This window comes from Mesocricetus auratus, unplaced genomic scaffold (genome assembly GCF_017639785.1).
Source record: "Mesocricetus auratus isolate SY011 unplaced genomic scaffold, BCM_Maur_2.0 Super-Scaffold_100007, whole genome shotgun sequence".
In the NCBI taxonomy this organism is placed as follows: Eukaryota; Metazoa; Chordata; class Mammalia; order Rodentia; family Cricetidae; genus Mesocricetus; species Mesocricetus auratus.
The window spans coordinates 23,396,405-23,418,720 of record NW_024429191.1 but is presented as its reverse complement, the minus strand read 5'-3'; the positions used below and the strand labels follow the sequence as shown (position 1 = coordinate 23,418,720).

At 47.9% G+C, this 22,316-nt stretch overlaps 1 protein-coding gene across 1 annotated transcript; it reads right to left on the bottom strand.

The window, feature by feature from the left end:
• Positions 1-1,284: 1,284 nt before the first annotated feature.
• On the bottom strand, positions 1,285-21,976 carry C1qtnf2 (C1q and TNF related 2). Its single transcript, XM_005071925.4, has 4 exons — positions 21,815-21,976; positions 14,320-14,393; positions 8,441-8,693; positions 1,285-2,071 (listed from the first exon to the last, which is right to left on the bottom strand). Exons 2-4 carry the CDS (start codon positions 14,335-14,337, stop codon positions 1,458-1,460), a joined length of 885 nt encoding a protein of 294 aa, XP_005071982.1. The 5' UTR covers positions 14,338-14,393; positions 21,815-21,976; the 3' UTR covers positions 1,285-1,457.
• Positions 21,977-22,316: the final 340 nt, after the last annotated feature.

Genomic DNA, 22,316 nt, shown 5'->3' with positions numbered 1-22,316 from the left:
GGGGGGGGGGGGATTATCCTCATATTGATGTCACACTTCCTCTGTATCCTGATAATAAACTTTTTTTGAGATAGCTTCACCCTCAGCCTAGACTGGCTTTGAATTCAATGCAATCCTCCTGCCTCAGTCAGTTGAATGCTGGAATTACAGGTGTAAGCTATCATATCCAGAGTAAATTCATTTTCTTTGTGTTTTTTTCTCCATTAAATTTTGTTTTAAATTTTATTTTACATTCCTACCACAGTTCTCCTTCCCACCACTCCTCCCACCCCTGAGCCTCCCTCCTCCCCCATCCACTCCACCTCATGAGTAAGGGCTCCCATGAGTAGTCAACATAGTCTGGCTCTTTAGGTTGGGGCAGGGCTGGGTTAAGTGGAAGGAACGTGGCTATCTATGCCTGTGAGGGTCTGTGTGATATCCTAGCATCAAGAGTCTCTTCCTCCCAGCAGCCCAGTTCTTCTGGCCTCAGTCGTTCCCTCAAGTGCGCCCATTCTTCCCTGTCAGAGAGGGCGATTGTACCTGCAGGTAGGTCATTTTGCTTGGGGAACAATCCCTCCAGGTTCTCCCATTGCCCTGTGTCCTGCTTCAGTGTTCAGCTTTTCCATGCACACAAGGTTTCTGATTTATAATGCTCTGGCCTATGAGCTTTTGACTTTACGACGGTGCAAAAATGACACACATTCAGTAGAAACCACCTGGAGTTTTGATCCTTCCCCCTCACCGAGTGTGTGTGGGACAGCGGCCTTTGCAGTTGAGGACACTGGCAGTGGGCCACCCATCAGGGTGAACAACGGCTCTTCCGTGTGCTGTGTGGCTAGACCCTGACATGCACCGTTGAGTGTACCTTCAGCTGAACGACATTTTAAACTTACTGTGTTTCAGACACAATTCTAACGCAAGCCGAGGAGCATCTGCTGTGGCTTGAAGGGATCCCAGAGAATTGGGGAGACAGGACTGGGAGTGGGAGTGGTTTGTTTCTGATCTATGCGGTGGTCCAGGCTGCACATATAAGTAAAAATCCCTAAGTTTCTCACTTAAAAAGTTTGCCTGTATATAAGAAGACCTAAGAGATGAACTCTTACAAAAAGTCACACAAATATTTCAGCCACTTCCCTGTGCCTGTTTCCATGTGGCAGAGTATTTATATTTTTCTGTTTATTTATGAATTGTATTTGCCATGGGGATAGGAGCTCTGTCTTGCCTCTGCTGTATGTAACTCACAGAGTTTAGGCCAATGTCTGTTACTCAACAGATACTAAGATAACTAGTGAGCGAACAGATAAATAATGAATCAAAAGCTTGGATTTAATGATATTTTTAAGCAGCAAAAGAGGAGGCCATCCTGGGAATAGAAGCTCCCAAGATAGCCAGACCCCACCCCCAGCCCAGGGGTCCTCTTCCATCAGCACCCATCCCCAGAAACTCAGTCCCTTCCTGGAGGCTCAATTCCAGCTTGTCTATACCTCATTGGGGTCTCCTTGGTCAGCATAGATGAGAAAGCCCGTGAAGAGGCTGTCGGTCCAGTAAGGGTCATAGAAGAGTCCGTTCTGCTCCGAGTAGAAGATCTGCAGCCAGACTTCGTCACCCTCCTTGAGAGCTAGGATGGTGGAGCCCGAGGCCACGTCGTGGTTGCCAGTGTTGGCATCAAAAGTCCGAATTCGGTACTGGCCATTGTGCACCAGGCCGATGGCCAGGTGCTTGTTGGCCAACGTTATGTCGTAGGTGAAATAGTAGATCCCTGGCACGCTGCAGACGAACTTGCCACTGGATGCATTGTAGTGCCCACCCTCATTCATCAGGATCTTGTCAAACTTGATGGGCAGTCGCTCCCGTGGATAGCTCTTGGTCACCGCCACCGAAAAGGCCGACTTGGCACGGCCACTGCCACAGCTGCAGGGCCCTGGGAGCCCAGGCTCCCCTTTCTTGCCTTTAGGTCCCTTCTTGCCTGGTGTGCCATGCTTCCCTGGGGTACCGCTGACCCCCTTGGGTCCTCGAGGACCGGCCCGCCCAATGGCTCCTGCTTTGCCCTTTGGGCCTTGTTTTCCACGGTTGCCTGTCCGTCCAGGTGGCCCTGGAAGACAGAACAGTAGGGTTTTATAGGGGGCCTGTAAAACCTGGGCACAGCCCATGACCAGAGAGAATGAGAGACTTTGGGGCACACAGGAGGGGACAGAAGATGAAGGCATAACAAGAGGCACTTTTCTAGGTCTTTTCAAGAAAACCAGGATTTCGAAGCCCATCAGAAGCCCTGAGAATCAGGGCAGGAGAATAGTTCATTGGGCTGGGGATGTAGCTCAGTTGGTAGAGTGCTTGCTTAGCATGTGTGAACTCCTGGGTTCTGTCCCCAACACTGCATAAAACTGGACTTGGCCGTGCACTCCTAGTGCAGTGTGTGAGTGTGTGTTGAGGGGATCAGGAGTTCAAGATTATCTTGGCTACATAGCGAGTTTGAGGCCAGCCTGGGCTACATGAGACTGTCTCAGGAAAACAAAAAGAAGGGAAGCAGATTTATAGGCTACGTAAAGACAGCTCTGAAGTTCACTGAGCAAAAACAGCAGCGGGTGCCAGAATTTCCAGGTGCCAGGGAAGCAATAATGCCTCCCATCCCGTGTTCTCTCAGTGCACAGGACAGTGCCTGGCAAACACCGTCTAAGTGTCAAACATCAGTTGGTAAATCCTGCAGAACATCCCCAGGTGTTTCCTCAGAGGACACGTCTTGGTTGTGAATACGGATATTTCATAAAATATACATTGACCTACAAACAGCATTTTTGAGTCAATGATTCCATAGGAAGCATTTGTACTTAGGATTGTTTAGCACAACATTTTATTTCAGCCGGTCTCACATGGCCTAGGGCTGGTGTGAACACACCGCGAAGCCAAGGCTGGCTTTATACTGCAGACTCGTATCCTACCTCTCAAACGCTGGGATTCCAGTATGAGCCACTGGGCCTGGCTCTTCAACACATTTTAAGCAAAACACATATGGAAGGGGGCTTGGGTTCTGTCTTCACTCAGCTGTGCATTGGCAGAAGCGTTTCAAATGCCCATCAAAGGCCTTGCTCCTGAGAAGTGCCAATGCTAGTGAACATCTGAGCATCACCAGGTACAGGGCAAGGATGGCTTACCTCTACTGGAGTGAAAGAGGGGAAACTTTTAGCAAGTTTTTGCCCTGACGAGGTACTTTGTTTCCTCTGTGTAACATGTAGACCCTCCACTGTGTGATGGCTAATCTTGGTTATCAACTCCATTGGATCTGAATCAGCTAGGAGACACACCTCTGGGCAGGTCTATGAGGGAAGGATTAAACTGAATCAGGAAGATGCTGCCCTAGAGTATAGCATTTTCTGACTGTGTCCCCGATATGAAGAGATCTGAGGGAGAGGTTGCTGCTTCTGCCTGTCTGCCTTCACTCTCTGCTGGTGAATGCATCTACCCTGTTGTTACTGTTTTCCTCTGCTGGTGAATGCATCTACCCTATTGTTACTGCTGCCCTCTGCTGGTGAATGCATCTACCCTGTTGTTACTGCTGCCCTCTCCTGGTGAATGCATCTACCCTATTGTTACTGCTGCCCTCTGCTGGTGAATGCATCTACTCTATTATTACTGCTGCCCTCTGCTGGTGAATGCATCTACCCTATTGTTACTGCTGCCCTCTGCTGGTGAATGCATCTACTCTGTTGTTAGTGCTGCCCTCTGCTGGTGAATGCATCTACCCTATTCCCATTGCTGCAGGCATCCTTTGCTGACATTACCAGCCTCTCTAGCCTTCCACTGTGGGCTGAAGACTTGTGGCCCGCCTGGAGTCCTCCAGGTCTTCATTGACAGATTGGGACTGCTGAAGTATCCAGCCTCGTGGATGGAGAAGCTACTGAGTGATCAGCCTTTTCCATCAGGCATATGGTCATTTTGGGCTATCAAGCCATGTCATGTAATCCTACCTGAAAAATCCTGTTTGTAATGGTGGCAGTCAACAAAGCTGGAAGGAGTTGGATTTCTGAAGATCGCATTGACATCAGACATGCAGATGCAGAATTTAGAGTTTGCCCTGGTCTTGCTTTAGTGCGGTATTTCCTCACTGTGCTCCCTTTCCTTCCCCTTGGCACGGTAATGTATATCCTGTGTGCCACTGCATGTTGGAAGTATGTGTCTGCTTCTTGATTTTGACTTTCAGGGGTTTACAGATAAGACATAGCCTTGAGTCTCACAAGAGACTTTGAACGTTTAAACAGTCCTAAGACTGATAGACTACGGTGACTTTTACAGTTGGACTGGATTTATTTTGTATTATGATATGGCTATAAGCTTATGGGGGCCAGAGGGAGGAATGTGTTGGCTTGAATGAGAATGGCCCCCATAGGCTCATATATTTTCATGTTTAGTTTCCAGATGATGAGCTGTCAGGGAAGGATTAGAAGGAGGAGGAATGTCACACTATTTTAGGGAGGAATTTTCTTTTTGTTGTTGTTGTTGTTCATGCTTAAAATTAATTTATTTTTTACATTCCAATCCCAGTTCCCCCCTCCCTCCTTCCCTTCCAATCCCTCTACTCCCCACCTCCTCTCATCTGCTCCTCGGAGAGGGTAAGGCCTCCCCTAGGAGGTCTACTAAGTCTGTCCCATCATCTCATTGAGGCAGGACTAAGGCACCTCTCCACCCCCCACATCCCTGTGTCTAGACTGAGCAAGGTATCTCTCCATACAGAATGGGCTCCACTAAGTCAGTGTGTGCGTTAGTGTTAGATCTTGAACCCACTTCCAGTGGCCTCATATATTGTCCCAGTCACACCGTTGTCACCTATGTTAAGGGAGTCTAGTTTGTTCTTATGCAGGTTCCCCATTTATCAGACCTGAGTCAGTGATCTCTCACTAGCTTGGGTCAGCTGATTCTGTGGGTTTTCCCTTCATGGTCTTGACTCCTTTGTTCATGTTATCTCTCCTCCTTTACTTTGTACTCCAGGAGCTCGGTCCATTGGTTAGTTGTGGATTTCTGCATCTGCTTCCATCTGTTTTTGGAAGAGGGTTCAAGCTTCTCTGGGGTTATGGATCGTAGGCTGGGTATCTTTTGCTTTATGTCTGGTAACCACTTATGAGCGAGTACATACTATATTTGTCTTTCTAGTTTTAGGTTACCTCACTTAGGATGTTTTTTTCTAGTTCTGTCCATTTGCCTACGAATTTTCAGATGTCATTGTTTCTTACTGCTGAGTAGTTCTCCATTGTGTAAATGTACCACATTTTCTTTATCCATTCTTCAGTTGAAGGGCATCTAGACGGTTTCCAAGATCTGGCTAATACAAATAATGTTGCTATGAACATAGCTGAGCAAATGTCCTTGTGGTGTGAATGTGCCTCCTTCGGGTATGTGCCCAACAGAGGTATTGCAGGGTCTTGAAGTAGGTTGATCCCTAATGGAGGAATTTTCTTAATCCAGGTTTCTTCCTCTCGTGTGACTTTAGCTTGTGTCAAGTTGACATAATACTATCAGCACACTTGGTCATGGTGCCTCTTCACAGCAATAGAACAGTGACTAAGACAGTAATATGTACTCATTCTATTGGTTTTGCTCCCCTACAAGTCCCTGAGTTTACTATCACATTTTAAAACATTTATTACTTTAAATAGTTGGGAAATAGATTTCCAAACAACATTTTTTTATTGAATATCTAATTTTCAGGAGCCGTTTCTCAATGTTCATTAGTGTTAGATCTTGAACATTCAATTTTTATTCTTATGGATTTTTTTCTTGCTTGCAGGCCTGTGTACCACCTATGTGCTTGATGCCTATGTGGTACCAAAGGCTAGAAAAAGGCGACAGGGGCTGGAGTTACAGATGGATGTGAGCTGCCACATGGGTTCTGGGAACCAAACTTGGATCCCAAGAGCAACCAGTGTCCTTCACCATGGAAACATCTCTCCTGCCTGGAGCCATTTTTAAATGGTGTAACTGGGACACAGATAGATACAGTGTCATGGTGATGACGGCACAAACACACGAGGAGCCCCCCCTTAAACACTTCTCATCTTCCTCTTGTTGTCTAGACACAGTCACATACATCAACCAGGTGTTCACCCTTCCTGACTTTTCTCTATAAACATTTACTTATCCAATTAATATTCAAAGCCATTTATGTATACAATTAATACATCAAACGAGGGTGGGACATTTAGGTCAGTGGTAGAGCACACGCTTAGTACCAAAATGGGATAAATGACAAGTGGAGAAAAAATACAAATAAAACTAGTCAAGACCTTGATAAAAATGGAAACTAAAGGCATAGGAGATGGTTCAGCTATCAAGATCACTTGAAGAGGACCAAAGAGTTGGGTTCCCAGTAAAGGTAACTGAGCTGTGTAAAGGAATGTGGGTTAAAAAATATGGGTTAATTCAAGTTCTAAGTACTATTTAAGAATAAGCCTGAGCTAAGGCCGAGCTTTCATAGTTAATAATAAGTCTCTGTGTCATTCTCTGTGAGCTGGAACCCCAAAGAAAAATCCATCTACTCCTGTAACTCCAGCTCCAAGTGCTTCAATGTCTTCATCTGGTCTCCTTGGGCACTCACGTGCATATGAACGCACACAGACAAACACACGCACACACACACACACAGGCACATAAGTAAATAATAAAAATTTTAAAACTGAAGTGAACAAAAGCTGGGAGAAGGGGTTGAGGGCATAGGAAGCACAGAGATGACCACTTTGGCTTGGCATTCTTTCCCAGTGAGGTAGTTAGGAAAGTCAGGACAGGGACTTCTAACTCTGGCTGTGTGATCTTCTTCCTTCTTCCTTACCTTCCGAAAGCCTCCAGGAAACATTGACTTTCCTCCCTGAGACATTTCTAGAGATGGGTTTATGTTTGTTGGTTGGGCGCATGACTAGATGTTATCCTGCTCCAGTCCCAAGGTGACCTGGATCTGATTGAGCTACACACACCTGACTGCTCCCTCTCTGCCTCTCAATGCTGCCTTCTTCTGTGGTCACTTGACCTCTGGCAGGAGAGATCCCAGGCCAGCTGTCTCCTCACTCCTAATCAAGGAGCGAGATCAACATAAACCATCTCCCACAGGATCCACAAGCAAATCTCCAGGAAGGCTTGGGCAGGCCCTGCTTGATCCAAATACACTATGGGGTCAAAGAATGTGGGATGGTGCCATCCAGTGTCTGGCACCTTGCAGGACCTCCCAGGGTCCAAGCATTTCCATTTTTGACAGAAGTCTTGGAGGAGTTGGTTTTGTGTGATATGAAACACCTTGGATTTGGAATCTAAGTTCAGGAAATCAGGATGGGGCAACGCTGGAACAGTGATTTCAAGACAAGTGCTTCAGACAGTTTTTGCCTCTGTCTCTGGTAAGAAGTGTTGTTGGTATCACTTTTGTAGGTATGGGGACACTTAGGTTGGAGGAGGTTAAGACACTTGTCCAAATTAGTATTCAAGGTTGTCCCCAGAGTTTAAGTGCTTGTAACTATGACTTAGTCATCTTAACCTTGCTACCCTGAGTCTTAGTCTTCTCTTTTGAAACTTGAATAATAAGGGCATTTGCTTTACAGGAGCATATTGGTGATTTGATGAGTGACCTATTCAAAATGCCTTGTCAGTGTTAAATTGCCATGTAAGTAAAAGCTATCACGGGCCTGGCAGGGTGGAGCATGTACTTAGGTTCCCTGGTACAAGGTCCAGGGTTTTCTCACTAACACCAAAAACAGCAAACTGCTCTAATTTCAGAGTATTTCAGATGTTCCCTGGAGGATGCTGATAAAGAGCAGGGGTGAAAGGTCACAGCTAGAAGGAAAGCCCAAGTAGAAGGAACCTAAAGACAACATTCAATGTGTTCCATGCTACCCTTAGGTACTCTGTGTGGGTCCCCGTGGGGCGGTCAACTACAGTGACCCAGGACTTCCACTGCCTACTCAAAATCATCCAGGGGCGGCATGTGAGCCAACCTTGGCAAACGTTGGTACCGCATCTCCCTTTGAAAAGGTGAAGGATGGGTATGGACGAGAGACCTGAATCATCAACTGCCATTTCAGAGTATCCAGCTTTAGGGGGATGAAACCAACCTCCTGGGAGAAGCAGAGCCCAGACAAAAGGAGTTAAACTCTGGGCCAAGCTGTTCGTGAAGCTCATCTCTTGGTCTTCACAGTTTCATGAGTCAAGTAATGTTAGTTGGGCTTATGAATTGGATTGCTGTCACCTACAAATCACGAACTTGGGATAATATAGCGCACAGATTTGCTCAACCCCTCCTCCACCCCACTTAGCAAGTCAAATGCTCTGCAGAAGTAGGAACATAGGAGTGACAGTCTCCATCTGTTCTCTTCCATTTGGTTAGAAAGATGTACCGATAGGTACTGGTTTCAGGAACTCTGAAGCATGACCCCTCCCCATGACAGATGCTGTCAATTTTGGTGGGACAAGAGGACAGGTAGAGGTCTCTCACCTTCTTCTCCGCTGTCCCCCCTGTCTCCATCCTGGCCATCTTGGCCATCTTTACCAGGAAAACCCATTCTTCCCACCATTCCTGAGGATCCTGGTGCTCCTGGAGGGCCAGGTGGGCCTTGGGGACCAGGCAGGCTGCAGACGAGTTGAGGGCCACCTTTCTGGAAGTCCCTTCGAGCGAACGCACCAAGTAGGGGGTCAGCAGCACATGGAAGAGCACAGGCCAAGAGTACCCAGGATATCATGGTGGTCACCTGTGGGTGACAAAAGAGCTGTGGCAGGTGAGAGCGGACATAGTTCTGACACACTAGTGGTCAATCCAAAGGCATCAGGAGGAGGAGAGGCATGGATGCAATTACATTTCTGTTTGTCTCTCTTTCCTGTGACACAGACATCCAGCTAGACCAGTGGTTCTCAACCTGTGGGTCGGGACCACTTTGGGGGTTGAATGACCCTTTCACAGGGGTCGACTAAGAACACAGAAAAACACAGATATTTGCATTACATTATTTTTTTAAAGATTTATTTATTTATTTATTATGAATACAACATCCTGCCTCCATGTATGTCTGCACGCCAGAAGGGGGCACCAGATCTCATTACGGATGGTTGTGAGCCACCATGTGGTTGCTGGGAATTGAACTCAGGACCCTTGGAAGAGCAGTCAGTGCTCTTAACCTCTGAGCCATCTCTCCAGCCCTTGCATTACATTTTTAACAGTAGCAAAATTACAGTTACAAAGGAGCAATGGAAATAGTTTTATGGTTGGGGTCACCACAAGATGAGGAAATGTACTAAAGGGTCACAGCATTAGGAAGTTTGAGAACCAATAATCTAGACAGTGTCATCATATTTTTTTCCCAGACAGAGTTTCTCTGTGAAGCCTTGGCTGTCCTGGAACTCAGAGACCAGTCTGCCTCTGCCTTCCAAGTGCTGGGATTTAAAGGTGTGTGCCACCACCACCTGGCAGTGTCATCATACTTAGATAGCTGAATCCTGTGCTCAGATACACTTTACAGGGGTCTTGAGAGCAAGCCATTCACCATTAGACTGTCATTCACCCAAGTAGCTGAAATGCAGAAAGAACTCCCCCATCCCTAACTCAGGGCTTCAGTCAAATATGCAAATTGAAAGTACAAGAGCAGGCACACTGATTGTAGCTGGTGATTTTCAGCTGGATTACTTCTCACAGGGACTTGGGATTGTAAGTGTGAGAGGATGAGGATTCAGTGACTGAGGGATGGTGATTCCTTGTGAGGGTGGCAGCCCTGGCCATGGTAACAACTCCTCTCTAAGCGCTTCCGGTGCCCAGGCCCACACTCAAGGTCAGAGCTATCAATACACCCCCCATCTCAATACAACAGCCTTACAGAATAGGCACAAGTCAGGAAAAGAGGCTCAGAAAAGCTAGGTGATGGGTCTGGCTAGGTCATGTAGCCAGAAGGTGGTAGGCTGGGGTTTGATCCAGGTTGCACATCTCCAAAGATTGTCCCCTCCTACTCCGAGCTGGACCTGTCCTTAAGGTTTGTGGTATAAGACCACTAAGTATCAGTGTGGGACACAGTGGGAGACCCTCGCCTCCCCATGTACACCGTGCAGATACACACTCGGGTTTGGAGCAGAAATCAGGGACTTCGCTTAAGGCCCGTCAACAAGCTATCTCTGATGCCTGGTCACCAACAGCCTCTCTTTCCAGGAGGAAACTAGGAGAGAGGAGAAAAATGTTGGGCATGACTTCTGGCTACCTGGATGGCTCTCAGTGGTAACTTGATTTGTGACCTCAGGCTAGCCCTTTTCTGACTCCTAGTTTTCCTACCTGAACAGCAAGGTGCCAGAAGAGATCAGTGGTTTTCAATCTGAGCGTCTATTCAATCAGATTGCGGATTGGGGGCTGGTCAAAATGTAGATGGTGGAGTCCCACCTGTAGGGATAGATCTTACTAGGTATCTGTGGCGCTGACCACACCTGTTTGGGTGTGGCTACAGGTGCGTTTGGGGTGTGTGAGGTATAGGCCTGAGGGGAGAGAGGCGAGCTCTCTCTCGGGGTCCTGAGACCCTTCCAGCTCTGACACTGAGCCTTTCCCTCTCCTGCCTTCCTGCTCGTTGTGGAGATGAAGGGTGACTGACTCCACAGCTCCCACATGGCTTTTGACCCATAAGCCCAGGCAAGATTCATGGGTGGTGGGAGACTGGGGTCAGACTGGGGACTCAAGTGTGGGAGCTCAGGGTTCTTCCTGGGTCCTTCACTCCCCCAATCCACCCCCTTTGTTTCCCACCCTGCTTTGGTCTTGATGCTGACAACTGCCCAGGATTTGGGGCTCTCTTTGGTGCTCCCCTTGGAACAAGCTGACTTCTCCTCGGCTCCTGGTCCACTCCAGGTCAGGACATCTCTTTTCAGTACTAGAGAGTGAAGCCAGGGCTCCACCCATCCCAGATAGATGCTCTACCCGGAGACTGCACGCCCAGCTCCCTTCCTACTTTTCCCTTTCAGACTAGCTTGAGCTCCCCTCACTGACTGATGCTTGCTCATAAAGGGACAGAGGGACACAACCATAGGTGACCACACTTGGTTGCATTTCTTGTGTCAGGCTTGCTCAGCATAATAAACCATGTATGTTAGTCTGACACCAATGGCAGGCGCTGCTGGAAAACTGGCCCAGACACTACTCAGGTTCACTTCTCTCTTTCTTCTTCCTGCTAAACGAGATGAGAGTTGTGGAAAACGGCCTGGTATAATTTGGAGTTTCTTTTTCCTGAGTTAGGGGTTGAACCCAGGTCCCCACCCACGCTAGACAAGTGTTCGGCCAATGAGTTACATTTCGCAGCCCTGTTGTTTAGGAGTTGAAGCACAGCTGGGCGTCTTAAAGAATGAAACTTAATTTTCCAAGCAGTTTTGAAATGATCTAGAAATTTGTGACCCATAAACATTTCAGATTATCAAGAGAGGGAGGGAGAGAGGGAGGGTGGAGGGAGGAAGGGAGAAGGGAGGGAGGTGGAGTGACTTTTACAAGTAGACCACGGACTCCAAGAGCAGCTAAAGTCACAGCCAAGAAACAGCTAGACCAGAGTGGGCACAGGGGCTTATCTATCACAGTGCTCTCTATTCTACCCCAAAGTACAGACACGAGGCCCCGGAGAGGGAGGAACTTGCTCTCTCCAGTCTAATATTCTCTGACAGAGAGGGGTCAACGGCCTCTCAATGACAGCTGGGCTGGAGCAGGTCCCTAAGGGGCGGGCTGCTCTGGGACACACAGGGCGATGTTTTATTTTTATTTTATTTTTTCTGGAGCTGGAGTCTGAAGGTTCCTGCAGCCCAGAGGCATTCCTGCAGCTGGAGCCAGGAATAGCTTTGGAAAGAAAGCAGGGGACTAGATTTGTTTCCAGGGCTGAAGGGAGAGGAGAGTTTCCTTGCTTCTCAGGCACCTCCGAGAAAAACAAGACTTCAAATAGCTCTGCTCCCCCCTGAACTCTGTGCCCACACTACCACCCACATGAAGGCCCTGGTGAGAAAACTGGGAAGGGGGATGGCATATTTAGAAGGTAGCAAGCCCCCAAGCCATCTACATGGAGTAACTCTCCCACAGCCTTTTACATAAACACAGAGCGGGCTTGGGGAGGGTTTTAAATCCAGCTCCTTCAGTTATGGATGATACTGAGGCAGAGACAAACTGACATTATCAAGCGCCCACAACGTTCCAGGGTCTGCATGAAGCAATTTGCCTGCATCACGTTATTGGAAAGGTACAATAAGCCCTACAAAGGCAAGAATCATCCTTGCTTTCAAAGGGAGAAGCCAAGGCTCTAAGAGGTGATGTGGTTTTTTTTTGTTTGTTTTGTTTTGTTTTTTTGGTTTTTCGAGACAGGGTTTCTCTGTGGCTTTGGAGGCTGTCCTGGAACTAGCTCTTGTAGACCAGGCTGGCCTTGAACTCACAGAGATCCGCCTGCCTCTGCCTCCCAAGTGCTGGGATTAAAGGCGTGCGCCACCAACGCCCGGCCGAGGTGATGTGGTTTTACCCCCTGTCACACCAGCAGGGCGTAGGCTTTTACCATGGCCAACTATCTCTAGTGACCACGCTTACCCCATATTACCTTTCTCCCTTCTGCGACTTCCTCCCACACACCCAGGGAAGCAATTTGCTCATGTTTACACAGCTAGTTAGTGGCAGACGTTGTATTTGAACTTGGCGCTGGCTGCCCCTGATATACAAGTGCATTCCATGCTGCTAGCACTGCTTAGATGTCTTTCCTTCTAAGCATCCCCAAACGATAGAAGAGATGTCGAAGCGCATGCCAAACCCACTCATAGCATCCTTTGGTATGTTGTATTCTATTTTACAGCTTTATACACATGCATGCCACACGACTTAGAAAATGCCAAAGGGATATTTCTGCTTTCTCAGGATACTTTGGTAATCAGATACTTGAGGAAAACCTCTTGTTCTCTGGGATGTGGTGGTGCACACCTGTAATCACAGCACTCAGGTGGAGGCAGAAGGATCAGGAGTTCCGAGTCATCCTCAGCCATATAGCAAGTTTAAGGCTAGCCTTGGCTACATGGGACCCTAACTCAAAAACATACAAAAAGGGGACTAGTGGGATGGCTCAGAAGTTAAGAGCACTGGCTGCTCTTCCAGAGGACCTGGGTTCAATTCCCAGAACCTACATGGCATCACAACTGTCTGTAACTACAGTTCCAGGGGATCCTACACACTCATACAGACATATCATACAGTCAGCACACCAATGCACATAAAATGAAATTACACACACACACACACACACACACACACACAGAGAGAGAGAGAGAGAGAGAGAGAGAGAGAGAGAGAGAGAGAGAGAGAGATATATAACAAAACAATGAAACATTTCCTATTCTTTTGAAAAGTTTCTGCTTCAATGGACGTGACCATCCAGGGCCCTGGTTCCCACCATAAACCCCTCCGGAGTGTTCCTGATGTGGGGTCCAGCTAGGGTCCTAGCCAAGAGATCAGGGTTGGGGTTTGCAAAGTCCACTTCATCCCATTATTCATTCTTCACTTGGGACTTTCAACACCCTGCTTTCCTGTGCACACTCCATGACTCTGCCCCAGCCAGAGCTGAAAACCATCCATCAGACACCTCATTCTTCAAGCCGGTCCAGTAGCTTCTGGCTATAGGCCACAAACACAGGAACCCCTAACAGACCCCACAAGGCCCTAAATGACCTGGCCTCAGCCTCACCCCAGTCTCTGCTCCTCCGTCCCTTTGCTTGTTGGCTAGCTACAGGGCCTCTAGCAGATGAAGGTCCAGCCCCACTGCTCTTAGCATAGCCCTCAAGCTCAGCTGTCAGCCTCTCTTCCAGGTCGCTGACCCCCTCTTTGAGGCAGCTCCCCTTTCAGGCCCAGCTCTTCGCTCTTCCCTCGCCATTGCAGCCCCTTGCTGGTGTTTACTTTTTCATCCCTCTTACGCTTAAACCCCACAGCTCACAACCATCTGTAACTGCAGGGGATCTGACATCCTCATCTGGCATCTGAGGGTACCCCATATATGAGGTGTGCATGCATGTGCGTGTGTGTGTGTGTGTGTGTGTGTGACACATCTTAAAAAAGAGAAATAGCTGCTTAATAAATGTTTGAGATTCAGAGAATCTGTAGGAAAAGAAAAGGGAGTCTAAATGCCAGAGGGCACAGAAACCACTAATTCAAGCAATTTTTCTCTTCTATTGGTTTTTCTTATCTGGCCCAGACAAGAAACCCTCTTTTGGATTGCTCAGACAAAGGTCTGCCTCTCTTTCTGTCCCTGTCTCTAGGAATGAGCTTGCAGAATACCACACACACAGCAAACGTTTCACAAAGAGAGGTTCAACTGGTCAGAAAAAAAATAGCCATCACCGCCACCTTACCTTTTTGAACACTGTCATCTAAATTGTTCTTTCTGACTATGGGTTGAGGAGAAAGGCTTCATCAAGTCTTCTTGCTAGAGGGCAAAATAAGCATAGTTAAACCCCAGAAATGGAATTATGAGGTGTTAGACTTGGATGAGTTCTGAAGTCTGGTTTTAATCTGTCCAGTCCTGGGCTTCTAGCCTCTCAGGAAAGTAGCTAGTGATTCATGAATATGCATGTTCCAAGAAAGCCCTGGGAGCCCATGGCTCCAGCCTGGAGTCCACTGTAGGGAAGGAGCCGTCTCCCTCCACACTTCACAGGACATAGCCTCTGCCAAGACATTGATATGAGAAGGGGCAGAGGTGGGGACCCCGGCCTTGCCTGGATTTTTCTGGAATGTGGTCTGCAAGTGCAAACGCCAGGGATGCTTGTCTGGGCCTTGAGTGAGGCCGTGGAGGCCCAGGTGCTGACCAAGCTTTGCTCGAAAGATCTGAAGATCTCAAGCAATTTTTTTTCTCAGTAGAAAAGAGCCCTGGAAAATCCAGTCACTTGTTTGTTTAACTATTTCATGGACACAATGCCATTTTTAACCCACAGAGTCTGTGTCAAAGATGAGATTACACCTCTAAAACATTCATCCCAGGGGTTGACACACTAAACACTGCAGCTGGCCACCTGTACTCCGCCCCCCATCCTAACCTGATCCCCAGGAGTCCTCTCAGCTGCCCACCTCATCCTTGAAACCTCAGGTCTAGTCTCATCTCCTTGGGAACGCGGCTCACACTCTATGGTATCTGACCCATAATGCTCTTGGGCTGCCCTGTTCTGTCTTGCAAGGCATGTGACCCAGTTGTGGTCATGATTTGCCTCTGTCTCCTCCTACTGGGGAAGTGGGGGCCCTGCCTGTGCCTGTCTGTAACACTGGAGCCTAGTACAGTGCCACATATAGTGCATGTTCAATACGAATTAAGTGACTTTGGATGCAATGGTCACTCATAATCCACGAAATTGCAACAGGATCTTGATACATTTGTGGTTGACAGAGCTAAGTGTCTGAGTGCTAAGACTGCAGCTCACAGTCCCCTCCTCCACCTGGAGACCCTGGAGTGATGCCCTGCCTTGCCTCATCCTCAGCAGAAGAGGACCTCCAAACGGGATCCAACAGGGGAGTTCTTCCTGTGTACAGCTTTAGAAGGAACAGGCTTGCGGCTGGGGTTAAAGAGAGCTTGCTTGCAGATGAATGAAGACTGTTAAAAATCTGCTTTGATGGCAGTGAGAACTCTAATGGAAAACACCCTGCCTTCCCCAATTCCAGGAAGCAAATTAGAAGCAGTCCTCTTCCCAGTTTCTCTACATGCTGAGGTGGACTGGAAGAGAGGGTTGGCTGTAGCTCCTACAAGCTCTCCGGACATCCCCTTTTCTGGGATCTCAAGTTTGGGGCCCACTTGGAAACTCTGCCCTGCCCAGAAGAGAGAGAGAGAGGATTTCAAAGTGAACACAGAGAGTTGAAAAGCATAGGGTCTTCTTGCTGAGACATATTTTAATCCCTCCCCCGTTCCTCCCTCCCCATTCCTGGCTCTGCCTAGGAACAGAGGTCTAAAGATAAATTATGACCTAATGAGAGGTCCCAGGAGCTGGAGCTGGCTCTGCTTGTCTCAGCTAGCATTTCTGAAGGCACGCAGGAAGTCAGTCTTGGACTTAATATCAAAGGATCCTATTTTCATCTATATATATACACGGCAGGACCTTTGAAATCAGCAAACATAACATTCAACATGGTGGGCAGTGCAGGTCAGCCCTCTGGCCCAGGCTGCTTCAGGTCTGAGCCTCCACTGAAGAATTGGCTACAGGAGTCAGGGCGGGTGGAGCTCCTGGTAACTGAAGTGGAGACTGGTAATTCCACCTTGCCTGTGGCTATTGTGCCACGTGGAGGACCAAGGAGGACAGTGAAGGAGAAGGATGCGGTTGCTGAGTGGGATGTTGCCCGAATATGATATTTCAGATATAGGCCTCAATTCCAGGAGCTCGAATCGCCTATTGTCTTTTAGATGTTGGATGGTTACCTCCGGATAGCCTTAGCCGCAGTGGAGAATGACTTCTAGTTCGTGTAACAATAGACCTAGGCCCCACACCCATCATGAGGGCTAGTGGGATGCCTGAAGACTGGTCAGACACGAGATGAGCCTTTACAGAATGTTTGAGGTCTTGTGTACGTGCATTCTAGGACCATCTCTAGGGCTAAAGGGAGTGTTTCCTAGTCAGCCCTGAATACGTGATAATAGATGTCTTCTGCCAGTACCCCTGCTTCTAGAAAGCTATTTAAGAGGATGCTTGAATAAACCGGTGTCTCCAGTATGGACTGAGAGCCGTCCTGAGATGACATGATGTCTCATCCTTAACGCCTCTGGGTAGCTAGGACTTCCCTGATCCACACTCTCGCACTCAGGGTCAGACCTGGGACTGTTTGGCTGGTTCGCTCCAAAGACATCAGTTCAGAACAGATGGCCCCTACAGCATAGGACTGATACAGGCCGGACCCCGGCAGGACGTGAGGAGCAGTGGAAGAGGGGTTTGTTATTCTGTCTCCATGTCTCCAGCCCGTCAGCCTTGGCATGGCAGACCTGAGTGGTGGGGGAGAATAATTGGACGACATTGTCCAATAGGAAAAGGACACAAGCCATCTATGTCACTTAAGATGACTTTGTGGTCACATTAAAAGAAGCAGGTGAAATTAACTTCAATGTTATTTAGGTCAGTGTGTCATGTCATTTGAACATGTAATCTTCAAAGAAAAAAACATTAGTGAGACATTTTACAATCTTTGAAACATATTCCTTAAATATATTTTTTTATTTTATGTATCTGAGTGTTTTGCTTGCATGTATATAGTTGCACTGTGTGTGTGTGGTGCCTGTGGAGGCCAGAAGAGGGATATGGTTATATCAGAACTAGAGCAGAGACAGTGTGATCCACTGTGTGCATGCGGGGACTCGAACCTGAAAAGTGAGTGCTCTTCACTGATGAGCCACCTCTCCAGTTCCATATTTTACAGTACTTAGTTAACACTAACTTTTGTGAGTTTTTCACACTTGTGACTCAATTTTAATATTATTTATTAATGTACATTGATTGATTGGCTGATGGTGTATGTTTGTATATTTGTGTGTGTGTGTGTGTGCTTGCACATACTAAAGTGTGTCACAGAGTACATGTGGAGGTTAGTACACAACTCATAGGACTGTGCTCTTTCCTTCCACCTTGAGGGTTTGGGGGATTGAACCCAGGTTGGCTCTAGTCACATGACAGAACTCTGTAGCATTTCAGGGACTCCACCTCCCTCTTCTGGCACAGCATGCAAATGGCGCGCGGACCTACATTCCAGAAAAATACTCAAGGCGCTTATTCTCCAGACATGCTGGACTCTAAAGAAGGTTGTCAGCATCAAACCTAGTGGTCAGCTTCCTTAAGATACAATGTGTAAGAATGGACTCGGAGAGGCTGAAAAGCAATGGAGAGCAAGCCTGTCACTGAGGAAATTCCACCTTTGTGAGAGGCATCAGCTGGAAGCTGGGGATACGGCTTCAGTGGATGAAGTACTCTGCCGCTCAAGAATGAAGAGCTGAGGCTAGATCCCCAGCTTCCGCAGAAAAGCCAGGTGTGATGGTGTGCACTTGTTACCTCAGTGCTGGTGGTGAGGGGACAGGTGGGTCCCTGAAGCCTAGCTGAAATGCCAATTCCAGGGTCAGTGACAGTCTGTGTCTCAGAAAAAAGAAAGGCGGGACACAGTAGAGGCAGACACCCAATGTTCACTTCTGACTTCATATACACTAATGTACATGTGAACACACATATGAACACACATATACAAACACCACACAAATACATAAATTGACAGTGATCAGCTTGCTGCTTGTTAATCAGTTGCCTTATTTGGACTGCAGGTTGCACTGGACTTTTTTTGGGGGGCGGGGCGGGTCTACTTGTGAAGCGCTGGCTGGCCTGAAGTGACTATGTAGACAGAGCAGGCTGGCCTGGAGCTTGTCAGCAACCCTCCTGCATTGACTTCCCAAGTTTTGGGATTGTGGGTGTGTGTGCCAGCATGCCCAGCCTCCACATCTCTACTTTTTTTTTTAAAGATTTATTTATTATGTATACAGTGTTGCCTACACGTACACCTGCACACCAGAAGAGGGCACCAGATCCCATTACAGATGGTTGTGAACCACCATGTGGTTGCTGGGAATTGAAGCCAGAACCTCTGGAAGAGCAGTCAGTGCTCTTAACCTCTGAGCCATCTCTCCAGCCCTCTAACTTTTATTTCTTGACAGTGTCTCATGTATCTTAGGTTGGCCTAGAACTCACTCTGTCCTGGGCAAATTTTTAAACTTCTGTTCTTTCTGTCTCTTGTCTCCCAAGCGTAGTAACTGTCACTAGATTCAGCATTACAGTGTGCTTTTAATTTGCTTTCTACTTTTTTTTTTTTTTTTGGTTTTTACGAGACAGGGTTTCTCTGTATTGTTTTGGAGGCTGTCGGTCCAGCCCGGCCTCGAACTCACAGAGATCCGCCTGCCTCTGCCTCCCGAGTGCTGGGATTAAAGGTGTGCGCCACCAACGCCCGGCTTGCTTTCTACTTTTAAGGTAATTGTTATGTTCAAATATAATTTCTAGGGCTAGGGAGATGATTCCGTGGAGCTGACTCATGTTCTGTGCTCCTGTGAAGGCCTGAGTTCAAATCCCTAGAACCCATGGGAAGCCAGAGACAGCAGTGTGAGTCTGTAATCACCGCACTCCTATAGTGGAGACACAGGACTCCTTGGAGATTCACACGACAGCTAGAAGTAAGCATGAGACTGAGACTCCAACAAGGTGGAAGACTCCACACCTGAGCTTGTCCTGCGCTCTCTGCATGTACTCTGTCACATAGTATGAACACACTCAGGCACCTAGACATGCAGAGAGAGAGGCAGAGAGGGGAAACCCCTTAATTTTCCGGGGGCCTGGCATCCTGCAGACCCTATACTTCTCCCCCACTGTCCTAAGAGCCTGATTTTGGCATCTCCACTTTGCAGAAGACAAAGCAGGGCTTAGAAAAATGGAAACCCATCTTCCCATGTCAAGCATATTTGGGGAATCAGGGCTGTCAATGCCAGTCCTGTAGGTTATGCTCCTCCATCTTATCCCCTCTGTTAGCAGGAGAGACCCTAAGAGGTTAGTAATGTCTGCATGACTGGGCATATGTACAGAGAAATAAACCAGCTATAGAAGAGCTATATCTAGGAGAGGATCATTGGCTTTAGAAAGGGCTTGGCTTAGAATTGCTTTCAAAATTAGACCTAGAATTGAAGGGGATTAACTGAGCAATTTGATTTGTGCAGGTTTTCTCCTATGGAGGTAAATGCAGTTTTCAGGGCTCTGACTGGCAGGAAAACGTAGGGGATGTATGAGCATCAGTCTGCTACCCCGTAGGGAACCTGGGGGAGCAGAAAGCATCAGTACCAGAGCATAGAAAAGATGCAGGGTCTGGATTAGACAGGAAAGAATGCAGAGACAAAAAGTGGCTTCCTGGGTTGGGGAACAATACTCAAAAGTATGAGGACCTGATTTGATCCCCAGAAGCCACATAAAAACAAAACAACATGATATGGGAGGCTCTCTCAGCTGGGACTCTTGGGAGAGGGCCTAGGTCCTGCCCTGGATGAAATGACAGTCACTGGAGATCCACCATGGAGGGCCTCACCCTCCCTGGGGATCGGAGTGGAGATTGGATGGGGGACTGGGGGGCCTGGTGGGGAGGGTGGGGAAGGAGGGGAGGGAGAGGGAGCTGGAATTAACATGTGAAACAAGATTGTTTCTAATCTAAAAAAAAAAAAAAAGATGAATGTGCCCAGAATGGCGGAATGTGCTTGTAATTTCATCCCTGGAGAAGCCGAGACAGGGAGATCTCTGGGAATCTATAGCCAGGCTAGCCTATTTGGTGAACTCCAGGCCTGTGAGAGACCCTGACTGGGGGTGGGTAAGGATGGACAGCTCCTAAGGAACAATGCCTGAGCTTGTCTTCCGACCTCTGCGTTACTCAAGCGCATGTGTACTCACCAGCACGCACACACACGCGCGCGCACTCACACACACACACACACACACACACACACACACACTTTCTTGGGGGTAACTTGCTGACTTTGAACTTTCGTAAAGAATTCCAATTCACCAGTGCAAGTGGAACAAGTGTGATATACCTTCCAGAAACTGAGAAGACATCACACATTTGAATATCGTATACTAGCTGAATTAGAAAGAAGGGCAGAGGTGATGTCTAGAGAGATGTGCGGAGGGGTGAATTAGCTGATGGTGGAAAGTTAAGTAATGCATGTAGCAACCAGACAACAGAAATGCAAAAGGGAGAGCAGAAATAAAATCACGAGAAGAGAGGCTTTTTTTTTTTAATAATGCTAAATGCCATTGTCATCAGCAGGCTGCTGGCCTTGAGTGGACAGTCTCTGGTAGATGGTTATTTAAGGGAAGGCCCTCTGAAAGGTTGTAAACCAAACAGTTATACGGTTGAGAGGAGCCCCACACTGAGCTATAGACAGGCCTTCTTCTGTTCCAGGAGGGACTGGGCTGGGAGGCCACTGCCAGCCACTGTAACGGCTTGGTTAAGTGTTAAGGTCCTGTGGTGGGACTAGAGAATAGGAACACTATACAGAATGAGTGAGGCTCGGATGCTGGGGCTTTGGCTCTGCAGGTAGAGTGCTTGCATAGCATGCACAAAACCCTGGCTTTGATCCCCGGCACTGAATTAATCTGATGTGGTAGCACACACCTGCAATCCCAGCACTCAGTACGCAGAAGCAGGAGGCCCAGGGGGAGTCAAAGGTCATACTCAGCTACCTAGCGAGTTGGAGGCTACACTGGGCTGACTCAAACCAAAGACAGGGCTTTGAGACAAGTAGTTTGAGGGAGGAGGAAGGGGAGTGAGGAGGACTGTGAAGAACTTATTGTAATTTTCTCACTGTCACTGTATCTTTCCGAGTTCAATCTACTCCCCCATTTTAATGTATTTGAAGAAACACCCAGAGTAAATGAGATAATGGGCCCAAAATTAATATTAACTTTTGCTGACATAAAGGGTTAAGTGCCTTTGCCATCTGTGCAGCCCTAAGTCTGTCCTTAAAGTAACTGAGTCAATTTCTCCTTTGAAGATAGCGATAACTGATTGTCATGGAAACGAAAGCGCACTAGTTCAGGGCCCAAGGGCTTGGCATCAAATAGGTGCACAGCAAACTGCAAGGTTCTTTTCCTTCTTAACCCGTGAGTCACCGGTCGGAGGCTGGCACATGGCAGGCTCTTTAGAAATGTTTGAATTCGGGCTATAATGTCCAAGACAGAGGGGGAGAGGCAGAAGTTTCCCATCTCCGTCCGGGGGAGAGCTCTCTGCTACCTCATCTCGGGCCTACAGCATCCAAGGTTCCTCCAGGTCCGCCCCACTCTTTGCCCTGGGGGCCACGACACTCACCCTCTCTACCCCGCGCCACGTCCAGCTCTGGTGGTTCTCGGTCCTGCCTGCAGCAGCGGGAGATGCGGGCCCCAGGCATAGTTTTCTCATCCCGTCATGGGCGGGAGTGCCTTCCTTCCCGGTCACGTGCACTGGCCAGCAGCTGGCGCTCTTTTTCCCTTCGGATTTCAGAAAGACTTCCAGCGGCAGCGACAACTTGGGTGTGTCGATACATTTATGTGTGGAGAAGTTGTGGGAGCGTTTGAAGGGTTTCGTACTCGAGTCATGGATATTGGTGTGTTTGCCAGTGTCTGCAGAACCATCTGTGTGTACACGTGGGCATCTATCTCTCGGTGGATCCAAGGCGGTCGGTAGAGAACATTTCTGTGTACACTGGATGTGTGTGTACTGGAAAGTGATTACAAATTATACACACGTGTGTAATAGTATGTGCGTGCATAGGTCATGTACCTAAGCATGCATTAGACCCCAGTATGCACGCATGCGCGCGTGCGCGCACGCA